This window comes from Helianthus annuus, chromosome 10 (assembly GCF_002127325.2).
Source record: "Helianthus annuus cultivar XRQ/B chromosome 10, HanXRQr2.0-SUNRISE, whole genome shotgun sequence".
NCBI classification, from domain to species: Eukaryota; Viridiplantae; Streptophyta; class Magnoliopsida; order Asterales; family Asteraceae; genus Helianthus; species Helianthus annuus.
The window spans coordinates 58,269,715-58,284,404 of record NC_035442.2 but is presented as its reverse complement, the minus strand read 5'-3'; the positions used below and the strand labels follow the sequence as shown (position 1 = coordinate 58,284,404).

At 38.3% G+C, this 14,690-nt stretch overlaps 1 protein-coding gene across 1 annotated transcript; it reads left to right on the top strand.

Annotated features, from left to right (window-relative positions):
• The first annotated feature begins 12,735 nt into the window (after positions 1 to 12,735).
• LOC110881427 (putative B3 domain-containing protein At3g49610) lies at positions 12,736 to 13,437 on the top strand. Its single transcript, XM_022129688.1, has one exon. The coding sequence runs from the start codon at positions 12,736 to 12,738 to the stop codon at positions 13,435 to 13,437; it is 702 nt and encodes a 233-aa protein (XP_021985380.1).
• Positions 13,438 to 14,690: the final 1,253 nt, after the last annotated feature.

Here is a 14,690-nt window from a genome sequence, read left to right as displayed (position 1 = left end):
CTGTTGTACCCACTACAGTTGGTACTTCAGTGGTTTCAACATCTGCTCCCACTTCAACACACACCACTTCAACACATATTACATCCACTACCTTATCACCATCACCACCAAAAACAAAATCACCTCCTGCCAAAAGGCAGAAGACAGCAGTTGTTACAACATCTGCTGTAAAGACAACAGTGGTTGGAACACCAGTTGTTTCAACAACTGTTAGTCAATCACAAATCACTGCCACTACATCCACACCACCACTATTCTATCCAAAACATCATCAGCCCCTCCTCAAACAAAGAGGAGAAGGCTAATTCTCAAAGATGATGACACTTCACCATCTCAAACATCTTCAAAATCTTTAGCTCTTGTCACAATACCAAAACCAGTTACTCTCTCTTCAGTTCGAATGCACAAGCCCTTACCTCCTGCAGGTGTTCAGTTTCCTCTTGAACTAGCAGCCGTTAGAGAAGAAATAAAATCTTTTTACTATGAGGATAACCCTGCCAAAAGGAGTTTGCCATCAATAAGAGGATATCTCTGGCCTAAAAATGTTGATGAATATTTGAAGATCAAGGCCAAACAAGCAGAGGATATCTCAAAAAGAAGCACACAAGGGAAATCTGACAAAGAAATTTCTAGAAACTATCAATATCTGCTCACACAAGTCAGTTCCCTAGAACAATTTGCCAAAAATGTCAGTCAACAAATTTCAGAAAGAGCAGCTGAAACTTTGAAGAAAGACTACATTGAAAGCATCATGGCTCACAAGAAGTACAAAGGAGAGAGATACATGTACAAAGAGTAGACTGTTCCTGAGCTTGAAAATGAAGCAGCAAGAATTCAAGACATGATAAAAAGGAAAGTCACTCACACTCCTCCTGACTGGGCAAAGTTTAGAAAGAATGTACCTGACAAACAGGTAGAACTGAAAAGAATGAAAGAAGAACTGGTTGCTGCTGAATATGGAAACAAAAGACAAATTGCTAGGTGGAAAGAAGATGTGGTCAGGATCACCTACAAAAGGTTGGAGGAATTAAGAAAGAAAGATCCAAAAGTTCCTCAAAAGCCTGACTATCCTGAAGCTGAGGTTTCAAAAAGACCATCAAAGCTGCAAATCAGGAGAGCCACTGCTCCAACTGGTGCTACCATCTATAAAAGAAGGACACACAAACAGTTGGGAGCTGAAACCATCCAAGAGATGATAAAAGGAGATGACCTTGTAAAAGAAGGCGTAAAGAAAATGATCATAGAAACTCTTGGTTTGGATCAAACTGCAAATACTAGTCAGCCAGTTATGAATAGGCCGGCCTCACCAAGTACCTCTGCAAATAAACATCTCCCAAGAAACCCACCAGGCTCAAAAATACAAAAGTGGGAAACTGACAAACAGACCTGCGTATTGACTTTGCTCAGGTCTAGTGGAGAAGTGGAGAAAATATCAAGGGAACAAGCTCTTGGCCTGAGTCTTGAAGATTTGCAGGATCTCCTTGATCTTCCACTTAGCAGGGATGATGAAGACACAGATGCCCTTGACTTTGAACTACAATTTAAAGGACAGATAAGGGAACTGTTGATGAGGCAATAAATGTCCACAATAATGAAGAGTTTTGGCATTATCTGTTCCAGGGGGAGATTGTTGGGATTGAACCCTATCAGAGGAACAAATAATTAAAGCCAAAACTGGATCAGAGCAGTGGATCCAGAATAAGCAGATGATTACATACAAATCTCTCCCCTTGAAAGTGATTTCAACATCTGCTGACCTCCTATCTGCTGATCTTGCAAAATGCTGACCTACAACTGCTGCTCAAGTAAAGACCTGATGAAAGACTAAAGCCCTGCTGACTCAATCTACTGCTTTGAGTCAAGCACTGATGATCCGGACAAGTACTGTTGGGTTCACAGCAGTGGAAGGTTACAGCAGCTGATCAATAGTCTGTTTTGTAATGTAATGTAATGTAATAGCAGTAGCTAACATAGCAGTGTTTGTATAGATCAGAGGTTAGAGTTTGTTAGGAGGTTAGATGTCACTTTCATGGTGACGTCAGCTAAGATGCTCAGTGGTTTGCAAGTGCCTATAAATAGTCAGTACTTTGTACTGTTCTATTAGCTCTTTTGCATCATCGTCTTCTTTGCACGAACACACAACTGAGCTCTGGCTGAGGGGGAGTTTGCATTCATTCATCAATCATTGTAATCGTTATTGAAATAAATTCAATCTTCCGATTCATTGTGAAAAGATGTTTGATCAAAGTATTACTCTCGTTTGATTGTATGCAAAGTTTGTTTTGATCATAATTCCGCTGCACACTCATCCATTTTCATTTTAATTACAAACACAAAATACAATCAGAATCAAACAAAGATCCAACAGAGGATGATGAACGGTGGACAACCAATATGGACGAAATCAAGGAGACATTCAAACCTTATTTAAATTGATCATACTATCTGATGTGCGTGAAGTGTGTTATATTTTTAGATATATATTTAAGCCCTTTTTACACTTTTAGCCAAGTTTTAAATTTATAAAACACGATATTTACTAACACTAAACACACATATGGGCAAGTGCACCCATCGTGGACGTAGTATAGTGTTGGTAAGATACCGAGGTCGTCCAAGGACACAAGAGCTTTTAATACCGGTTTATCCTCAACGTCTAATCAAATCAAAAGGTTAGAAAAAAAAATGATTTAAACTAAGAAAAATAAAAACTAACTAAAATGCTGAAAAATAAAATAAAATAAAAACAGATAGACAAGATGAATCACTTGGATCCGACACGTGTATTAGTATAACCTTTGATTATTTTCGCACTTTTGCACTTGTTTAAGAGATTATCTTAGTTATTGTAGTAGGCCCCTCTTTTGAAGGCGACGTTACCCTCAACCCAGTAGTTTGAGTCAGCAAGGATACAATCCTAAAGGGTCGGATTATTGAAAGATAATGAATTAAGTTATTAATGCAAATTATGGTAGGCCCCGCTTTTGGCGGTGACATTACCCTCGGCTAAGTAGTCTGAGTCAGCAGGGATACAGTCCTAAATAGCCGGGTTATAGTATTAATAGTAGTTAACTTATGAGGGGGTCAAAGAGTTTGGATCCCCGCCATCCAATACCTATGGGTATTGAAGGAGATCCTACTAAATTTGACCCAGGTCCCAAGCAGGACCTCTAAACGCTGAACAAGGGCAAGACCTTTACCAAACCGTTCCCTTAACCCCCGACCAGGTAGCCAACATACCTCCATATAGACCGTGGAGATATGAATGGTGAAAATCTTTTATTTTATATAGACAGTAAAATAATGCCAAGACACCACGGACAAACGATAAGGAAAGATCACCTTCAACATAAGTAACTAGTTATTAAAGTCATTAATACAAAACCAAATAAAAAGTGCAAAAGATTAAAAATAAAAAGTATTATACTAAACACTTGTCTTCACCAAGTGATGTAAGAGACTTAGGCAAACATGGCCTTGATTGTCAAGAACTCTTACGATCAATCTTGGATCCCGAGACGACTCACACACTCTACGATGGACAATGGATGATGGTGGTGGATGATGGTGTTATGGTGGTGGTGGGTGGTGGATGAGGTGTGAGAGAGGTGGTGTGCCAAGGGATGAGGGAGAATGAAACCAAGCTCCTCTATTTATAGGCTGGACAGAACGCTGGACACGGCCCCGTGTCCGCTGGACACGGCCCCGTGCCCGTCTGACACTCTCTCTCTTCATTAATTGTAATTGCGAATTACAATTAATGCGCCTGCTGTACTTTCAACACGCCCCCGTGCCCGCTGGGCACGGCCCCGTGGTGAGCAATGGAAGCTTCTACTGGTTTGTCTTTTCTGCTGCTTCCTGGGCACGCCCCCGTGTTCGCTGGACACGGGGCGTGTTCAGACTCTGTTTTCTTCTCTTTGTTTTGGAAGGTGCCGTTGAGGGTTCGGGCAGTCCACTTTTGTTCCTTTTCTTGTATTTATGGTAGAATTAGTGGTCTTTTTGCTTCTTTTGTGATTTTGAGCTCATTTCATCCTGAAAATACAAAAGGAAGACAAAAACACTCTTTTTCCAACATTAGTACTTAAAAAGGGTTAGTTTTATGCCTTAATTGATGTGTTTTATATGTTGCATTTTACACACATCAAATACCCCCACACTTGAACTTTTGCTTGTCCTCAAGCAAAACTCTTTTAATGTGGCTTACACTCCCAAATGGAATAGGTAGAAGAGAAGTTTTTAGCTTGTCCTAGAGTGTCAGGAATCCAAGGTTTTTATAGGTTTTATTTTTATTTTATTTACAATCCTATTCGTTATGATTTATTTTGAACTTTTCATAAGATAAACTACTTATTTTGGCATAACATGCCTTATTAAAATTCCATTTATATACACGTTCACATACCTCACGGGAGATCACTCAATCACTCGGCCGAAGGTGTATATTTAAGTGAATCGCTCGAGAGCGGCACGGACTTACGTTTTCCATAGGCTTGCCAAGCGATCAATCCTCCTCCTTTTTAACTTTTTACCTTTGTAAATATCAAGAGGACTTTTGGGGTGAAGGCTTGGGTTTAAAGGTGGGTGGTTGGTTAGTGGTTAGTAAAAAGGGCGAAAATCGTAACAAGTGTCGGTTTTCATAAAATACCTTATTTTTAGTGACATTTATTTTTGAAGTATTTCTCCAAACAAGCTTTTGTAGCTTTTGTTTGTTTTTGACTTCATTATTCATATATATATATATATATATATTTTTTTTTTTCGTCACGTAAAGGTATGTTTATGAAAAACCGAGCTTGTTACTAAAATAAAGGTGAAAAAAATGAAAAAGGTTTTTGGTGGGTAAAAAAAAATTAGTTTTGGGGGTAATGAAAATGAAAGGTTTAGGCTCAAAGGGGTTTTTCTAGGGGGATTTTGGGTAGGTAAAAAAAAATGAAAAATAATGGTTTTGAAAGAAAAATAGTTAGTCCTAATGCCTCCATCATTTACTTACTTGGGTTTAAGTTGGTAAGGACCGGGAATGTATCATTGTGGCAAGTTCTAGATTTGTAAAGACCGAGCGGCTATTCACACAAGAAACGAAAAATGAGCATTTAATCTAAATATGTGTATTTTTATGCTCAATAAAGGCTCAAAACTCACTTTTGTGGGAATGGGTTTTTAATGTGACCAAGCATATATAATCGAATTTTTAACTAGACTTGTTATACCGTTTCATAATTTTCTTATGTTAGTTCTTTTTATCACGACGCTATCGGTTGTAAATTTGTAAAAATATAACCTTTTTAGAACTTGTTATTCCCAACTTAAACTAAGACAAGTAAATAAAAAAAAATGAAAAAGTTTTTGAAAAAATTTGGGGTGTTTAGCGGTTCCAATAGAGTTTTGTGTAAGGCTTGTTTTAGGATTTTGCAAAATTTCAAGGTTTTAGTATCCCCCCACACTTAAATTACACATTGTCCTCAATGTGTCCAAAAATAAAGTTTTTGGTTGATTAGAATGTGAAAAAGTGTGTTTAAAAACAAAGATTTGTGTTACTGGCACTCTGGACACGGCCCCGTGTTGACCGGGCACGGCCCCGTGGTCAAGTGCCAGTAACAAAAATTATAGAAGTGAAACAGAAGCCTGGACACGGGGGCGTGTCCGCTGAACACGGCCCGTGTCCAGTTACCTGAACTGGGTGATTTCCTGCAGGGGGCTCAGCACGGGGCCGTGTTGGTTGGGCACGGCCCGTGTGGAGCCTTCTGTTATGGAGATTTTTGTCGGTTTGTTCCGTTCTTCTGCATGGTTCCATTTTTTTTTTCTCGTTCCCTTTTTCATCCATTACCACCACGAGTCCATAAATCATAAAAACCATCATAACATTGCTAATCATAAAGACATTACATAAAGATAAAAATTACATAGATATTAAGCTTATGGAGTTCTAGCCCTATGTTTTATTTTAATTTAGCAAAATTTCCAAGAATCTACTGATCTTGGTTAGATAAGGCTTCGTAGAGCTCCACTTTTCGGGCGCGGTTCTCCTCACATGTCGGCAAGCCACTCCTCTACCTCCCTTGGAAGGAGGAAGGAGGGCTCGTTTGCATTTGTTTGAGGAGTTTCAACTTCCGCCGGAACTTCTTGTGGGTTTTCCATAGGAGGTTCCGCGGGGATGTCTCCCCACCCGGTAGGGTTGTTAATATCGAGTGCCAGGTTCCAGTCTTGTTGTGGAAGAACTGGTTCCATAGGGGGTGCCACCAAAATGTTTAACCTTTGGTGCAAAAGGTTAATCTCTTGGAAGCTGCTTTCCAATCCCATTGTAAGATCGTTAATACGGTCAATGAGGACCTCCTCCACGGATGTCATTTCGTCGAGAGCTTCCCTTAGCGCTATCACGTAGTGCACAAGTGTAGCTTCAACGGAGGGCCTCCTTCCCCTTCGGCTGTTTGAGGAATGCACGGATGATGTTTCGCTGTTTTCACTCGCCATTCTACGAAAAATAAACCAGAAATAGTTTATAAGACGAAACAGCTTCTGGACACGGCCCCGTGCTCACTGAGCACGGCCCCGTGTTCATCTTTCTGCAGAATTTTGGAGCAAGGAACCTTGGTTTTTCAAGTTATTTTCTGAGTTTGTGCAAGCTTTTTTGACAGTAAATAACTCTAAACAATGCTACATAACATGTTTTTACCAAGATTCCATGACCAAAACTCCTTGTTTCCTACCATAAAGATTGAAAATTCAAACTTTTCATGGTGGCTTTTGAAGAAAGATGAAGAAGAAGGAAATGTCTAGAAGAGGAAAGGACAAGATGGGTTGTTGGAAACTTCTTTTAGACTTACCTAGGATTGTTTGAGAGAAGATTCCTTCAAATCTCTGTCCCCAAGTTGGTCCAAATGTGCAGGAATTTTGGCTGCATTTATAGAAAATGACAGCCTGCTGCACACGGCCCCGTGTCCACTGGACACGGCCCCGTGTGCAGATGAAATTCTGACACAGTTTGTCCGTATTCTGACGTTCTGATCAGATAGGAATCTTTTGGTGGACACGGGGGCGTGTTGGCCGAGCACGGCCCCGTGTCGGAAAGCTGGCTTTATGAAGTTTTGTCTTTATTAAGGAGCTAATTTGTATCGGGTGGCTCCTGACTTGTTGGAACAACCCCAAAGTGCCTAAGATACCTTAATTGTCCTATACTAAGGCGAGAACGCAAGAGGTTGTCGGTGAGGGTAATTCCTATTTTCATTCTAGGTGGACAAGTCCAACCCTTTCCCGGGCTCTCGTTAAAGAAGGTGTATGCCGAATCGCTCAGGTCTATGTATGCACCGAACGAGGTCGATGGGGAGTCCTTCACGGCACAATCGGCACAGGGACGACTATCGTCCACGTCTTGTTTAGGAAGAAAGGTATTTTCGGGAGCAACGAGGTTGTCAGAATGCGGTTCCAACATTTCCTCATGGTCATCTTCTTGGGATGGATCTAAAAAATCCTTCCTAAGTTCCTTTGACCAATTTAGAAGTAGTTCTTCTAGTTGAAATAACTCGTCAAGGAGCATTTCTCCTAGAATATCTGGCTGGGCGCATTCGAGGGAGAAATAATGTTTATTTTTACTTTCGCCCCTCTTAAGGTTACAAGGAATTGGTGGGTCTATATAGTGTGGCCTATAAGTGAGGAAGAAACATTTTAATTCCTCATGTTCGCCTCCACATATTCGACACCACAAACCATAAGAGTGCCGAAAGTAAAAAGAATCATTATTACTCATGTTTGTATCAGAAATTACCAACCGCCGGGATCAAACGGTTCTGTTTTCAGCAGCTGAATCTTGGGCACGGGGGCGTGTTGAGTGGACACGGCCCCGTGTTCAGCCTACTGTCTGATATAAAACAGGATTGCCAGTTCCAATGATTGGGCACGGGGCGTGTTCAGCGGGCACGGCCCCGTGCTGAGCTCTGCAGAAGCTGAAAAATCTAAAAAAAAATCCTAAAAATTAAAGAAAAATAAAAAGATGATTAGGCCGTTGATTCCTAACTTTCTTAAAATCCTTGTGTCCCCGGCAACGGCGCCAAAAACTTGATGTGCGTGAAGTGTGTTATATTTTTAGATATATATTTAAGCCCTTTTTACACTTTTAGCCAAGTTTTAAATTTATAAAACACGATATTTACTAACACTAAACACACATATGGGCAAGTGCACCCATCGTGGACGTAGTATAGTGTTGGTAAGATACCGAGGTCGTCCAAGGACACAAGAGCTTTTAATACCGGTTTATCCTCAACGTCTAATCAAATCAAAAGGTTAGAAAAAAAAATGATTTAAACTAAGAAAAATAAAAACTAACTAAAATGCTGAAAAATAAAATAAAATAAAAACAGATAGACAAGATGAATCACTTGGATCCGACACGTGTATTAGTATAACCTTTGATTATTTTCGCACTTTTGCACTTGTTTAAGAGATTATCTTAGTTATTGTAGTAGGCCCCTCTTTTGAAGGCGACGTTACCCTCAACCCAGTAGTTTGAGTCAGCAAGGATACAATCCTAAAGGGTCGGATTATTGAAAGATAATGAATTAAGTTATTAATGCAAATTATGGTAGGCCCCGCTTTTGGCGGTGACGTTACCCTCGGCTAAGTAGTCTGAGTCAGCAGGGATACAGTCCTAAATAGCCGGGTTATAGTATTAATAGTAGTTAACTTATGAGGGGGTCAAAGAGTTTGGATCCCCGCCATCCAATACCTATGGGTATTGAAGGAGATCCTACTAAATTTGACCCAGGTCCCAAGCAGGACCTCTAAACGCTGAACAAGGGCAAGACCTTTACCAAACCGTTCCCTTAACCCCCGACCAGGTAGCCAACATACCTCCATATAGACCGTGGAGATATGAATGGTGAAAATCTTTTATTTTATATAGACAGTAAAATAATGCCAAGACACCACGGACAAACGATAAGGAAAGATCACCTTCAACATAAGTAACTAGTTATTAAAGTCATTAATACAAAACCAAATAAAAAGTGCAAAAGATTAAAAATAAAAAGTATTATACTAAACACTTGTCTTCACCAAGTGATGTAAGAGACTTAGGCAAACATGGCCTTGATTGTCAAGAACTCTTACGATCAATCTTGGATCCCGAGACGACTCACACACTCTACGATGGACAATGGATGATGGTGGTGGATGATGGTGTTATGGTGGTGGTGGGTGGTGGATGAGGTGTGAGAGAGGTGGTGTGCCAAGGGATGAGGGAGAATGAAACCAAGCTCCTCTATTTATAGGCTGGACAGAACGCTGGACACGGCCCCGTGTCCGCTGGACACGGCCCCGTGCCCGTCTGACACTCTCTCTCTTCATTAATTGTAATTGCGAATTACAATTAATGCGCCTGCTGTACTTTCAACACGCCCCCGTGCCCGCTGGGCACGGCCCCGTGGTGAGCAATGGAAGCTTCTACTGGTTTGTCTTTTCTGCTGCTTCCTGGGCACGCCCCCGTGTTCGCTAGACACGGGGCGTGTTCAGACTCTGTTTTCTTCTCTTTGTTTTGGAAGGTGCCGTTGATGGTCCGGGCAGTCCACTTTTGTTCCTTTTCTTGTATTTATGGTAGAATTAGTGGTCTTTTTGCTTCTTTTGTGATTTTGAGCTCATTTCATCCTGAAAATACAAAAGGAAGACAAAAACACTCTTTTTCCAACATTAGTACTTAAAAAGGGTTAGTTTTATGCCTTAATTGATGTGTTTTATATGTTGCATTTTACACACATCACTATCTCGTTCGACGTGGTTACTATGGTCCCCCGATTTAAAATAATTTGTCAATGACTTTTAGACGACCTTTTCTTCTTACCTTTAAGAATTTTAGTACATTTTTGGGCCATTTGGCCAGAAATCAAATGATCACTTTTTTATACAAACAAACTGGGAAGTCCATATTAAAAAATTAAATAAAAAACAAGCCTAGTACTAGAGTAGTAAAAAACAAACAAATAACTAAATGAAAAAAGAAACATGAGGTCCCGTTTGGTAATAATTTCCACTTCCATTATCTCGTTTACCAACTATTGTATTCTTGGTTTTTATATTATGCAATTCATGAATTGATATATTAATGATCCTACCAGAATACTTTAAAAGATAAACCATGTGAAACAAACCATGCAAACTGCAGGCCAACAACGATTACACCTTAACTTTAGGTTTCATTTATGATACTGATTTCCAATTGAATTTATTCAGTCCTAGGTATATCCTCAAACTTTGTCGATCCAAGTTCCTTCGCGCCTTCTCCCGTGTTCTTGTTGATGTGAGTGGCAATCCAACTACTAACTTCTCTACGGCCCGGCTATCAAACTCTCCATTCACTATCTCTTCTTCTAGTTTTGGTTCATATTCGATCTCCACGGTCGGCTCCCTTACAAGTCATGTCTCTAAATAGGCAACATCACCAACCGGCTCAAATTCTCCTCCTTCAAGAGTTGGTATACCCCACAACAACATGATTTTACACCCCACACGACAACGCAAGGGGTTAAAACTAGTTTAATATTAATTTATGATTGTAGATTAAGATCAATTTTTTTTTCAAAAAAATAATTAAGACATACTCCTCGTAAACATTCAAGCCGGCATAATTAGAAATATTATCCATGAATGTATTATGCAATATAATAGAGAAGTAGAGATTGTAAATACCGATACCCCACTTCAAGTATGTTATTATTGTAGAATATATTTACATAGCTCGCTGAGTTTACATTTGACCGGTTTTTTTAGTTAGGGGTTGTTTGGCAACATCTGAATGGTTAAGTGTTGAACCAGTAAGAGGTCTGAACCATTAAGAGCCTGTATAATGCTTAACCGTTCAGATGCAAATGTCTGACCAAATCAGATTAGAGGTCTTAACCATTCAGATTCTGTATAAATCTTAACCATTCAGAGGCAAATGTCTGAACCATTCAGACATCTGCTCTTGAAACAAACAGTCTGAACCATTAAGTGCTGAACCAGTAAGAGGTCTGAACCATTAAGAGCCTCGTTAAGAGGTAAACAAACAGCCCCTTAACCTTACTTACGTGAAATACTTCTTTTAGTTAACCCGTGGAACACACGGGTATATAACCTAGTAATTTAATATGGTTTACCAGTAAAGTGGGTGGTTAAATTACATACTTATGTTTATAAAAAACCCTTTGAAATCGTTTTGTTTAAAATTTGAATCGAGCTCGAGTTAATCCTAGCTTGGATTGGTTTAACTCATGAACAACCCTATGCCTAACATTTTTACGGGTTTAGCTAAATATAAATACATATATATATATATATATATATATATATATATATATATAAACCATATACACATATATGTGTGAAAACTTTGAATCTTTATGAGCCGCTAATTAACCACTTAATGGGACGAGTGACGGTATGTAAATTAAGTTGAACTTAGTGGCATTAATCATTATTTGTGTATCTTGGTTTGGGATAAACTTTTATGCATGATATCTGGACCAAAAGCCATGTATTCGTAAGCCCATGCGCTTCAGCCCAAGTGCCCAACACAAGTGCATTAGGAGCTACTGGTATTTTCAGGGCCGTCTCCGAAAATATTCGAAAATCTTTATGCCCTGTGTGATCGAAAAATACAGGCCCTTAAATATAAACTTTTAAAAAGAATATATATATATAATATTTAAATATATGAAAATGAATTAATGTCAATTGAATCAACACAAATCATTTAATGTAACTTAACAAAATTAGGCAATTAATGTCATTTGTATTTTTTAAATAGATAAGAGACAAAAAGAAAAACAAAAATAAGGACGCCGGGATTAGAAACCGTGTCTTCTTATTATTAACGTGACTTTCAAACCACCAAATCAAGTGCTTCAGGATGGTATTTTCCCGATTCGTTATGTAAATTTCCCAACTTTACAGTGTAAAATTAATAAATAAACAAAAAAAATTGGGCCCCGATAGGTTTGGGCCCTGAGCCGTCGCCCATCCCGCACACCCTTGGGCAGGCCCTGGACATTTTTATCCTCTTATGAACGTAGGTTTTTTGTACACGTACTCACGTCTTGTAAATGGGGGCAGACCCACAATTTAGTGCGTCACTGAAACCTGTTACACCATGTAATTGCGTTACATGAACCCACATCATATAAAATGAGGTAAACGTATCGTGTAAATGTGTCAAATGCATCATTTATCGCACAATGCATTACAGCTTTCAACTTAATGTTTATTTTAATAAAACTATACCCGTCTTAAAGAAAATAAAATTCTTAGATTTTATAGTGTAATTTTTAAAATATTAAAATTCATCAAAGTTACATGATATTAAAAATTTATTATCAAAAAAAAATTTTAAAGCTTTATACGCTTTTCAAAAAAATAAATTTTATAATCGTTTTCAACCTGCAAGTACACATAAGGATATATTAATTTCTTTTATGAGAGGAGATTTGCATAAAAAAAGTTGCTTTTTAAATAAAGTTGGATAATAGAGTAGGGTAAATATTAAATTTCAAAATTAAACGGACTTATCTTAAAATTAATACTAAATCCCTAAACTAATGGATTTCTAACCGTTGAGATTAATTAATGAAAACAGAAACAACTCAAATCATCATAATCTCAACCCTCCCATTTATTTAACTCATCTTTTACTTGGATTCCAAGTTTAAAAAACAATATAATTACCCCACTACTCGATCAATCTTCTTCATTTTAATTTCTCAAGCTCCGTCAATGGCGAAACTCACCGAAACCGAGTACTTGAAACAACAAAAAGGCAGACTACACATTGCCAACTTCTTGGCTGCGATGAATTATCATGATGATGATCTTCAAACAACCATCAAGATCATGCACAAGAAACTTCTTGAGATTCAACAAAGGGAATCATCTGCTGTGATCAACAAACCTCAAACAGTTCGAAAGATTATTTTCAAGTTCGGTGGATCAAAAACAGTTCTTCATAAACACGATGACATCGAAAAAGATTCAAGAAACGCGTCACGTTCCGAAACCCTAATGTGTAAGCGACAGAAGAAAAGCGAGGAGGGTGTGATGGATTTTATAAAAAGTGTGGGTGGGTCGGAGGCTGAGTTTGTGATCGAGAAGAGGCTCACGGTTTCGGATGTGACCCCGAACCAGGGGCGGCTGCTGATTCCGGTGTTACAACTCAAGAATAGGAAGGGTTTCTTGACAGCGGATGAGGAAACAATGATGGGAAACAAAGAAGACGTAAGTGTGTGGGTGTTTGATCCCGAAAGGCATAAATCAACTTTGAATCTGGCAAAGTGGAGGATGAGTAAAGAGTGCTATGTGTTGAAAACCAACTGGAACCATGTTGTCAAGACAAATGGGTTCAAGGAAGAGATGGTGATACAGGTTTTGTCCTTTAGAGTTGACCATCAACTTTGTTTTCTGCTTGATCGTGTTGCATGATGACTTACTCAAATTAAGGTAGGGCTAGGCATATACATAATTTGTTCCTGTGGTTTAAGGTAGTATATATTGTCATTTTGGAATTCTCGCAGGAAGCTAACACTTTCATTTGTTTATTCTAACAATTACTGGTTACTGAACAAGCATATATGAAAATCATTCTTTAATGTTGTTAAATGTATCTTGAATTGATCGAGTTACATTTTTCTTATTAAATTCGTGGTTCTTTTACCCCTTTTAACTCCATGTATTGAATAACTGATATAGGAAATATGTTTAAAAACAGTGCTCAACAGTCGATCATCGTCATCTACTTCTCTCCAACATCCCGATAATTCTCTCATCGGCAACTGATACATTTGTGTAAGATTAAATATATTAAGTATTAATATTTAATCTATAGCCATCTTAATCATTTACATTATAGAGATCAAAATATATTAGAACCTATTATTTAATTAGTTGGTAATTGTTGATGGACCATATTACCCTTAGTAACTAATTAGGTTTCCTCCTGGGTGCTTATATAAGGAGAGTTATGTGGAGGTTTAAGGGTTACTCAGTTTCACAATTCACACCCCATAAGCCATAACATCATCACTAAACCTCCTCTCCTAAACCGATACCCTTTTCGGTTTCTAAGTCACCATCATCAGTTAGCACCCTAAGGAGGAACCGAATCAAGATGACAGGCATGTCGAACTCTCTCACTGGATTCTCCTCTGCACTGTCTGCATTGACAGGTATGATTTATATTGTTTTCCTTCATGATCAAACAGAACTGAACCAACATGTGGTATCAGAGCATATGTTGATTAGTCAGTTCTGTTTTCGTATCCATAATTCTGGGATTGAAACTTGGAAAACGGAATTTTTCTTTAAAAACCGTATGACCTTAACAGCCGGTTTCGAGTCATAAGAATCGACTCGAAATCATGATTTCGATGAAAAGATTAATTGTTTTGTTCACCGAATTAACTGGATTATAATTTTAGCCGAAATCTGTTTAGTAAAACTATTAAAATTCAGGTTTCGGGTTCCAGAATTTTATTTTTTATGATTAGGGTTCATCATGTTCATGTGAAAATTCGAAAATTCTGTTATGATTTGGAATGATTTAGGATTAATGGGTGTTTTTTCCATGTTTGATCTAATTTTATCTTTTAATTTTTATTCGAAACTGTTATTAGATAAACAGTTATTATTTTCGAAATATGTTGATAAAATTAGATCACTTTAAAACAGGAAATAAT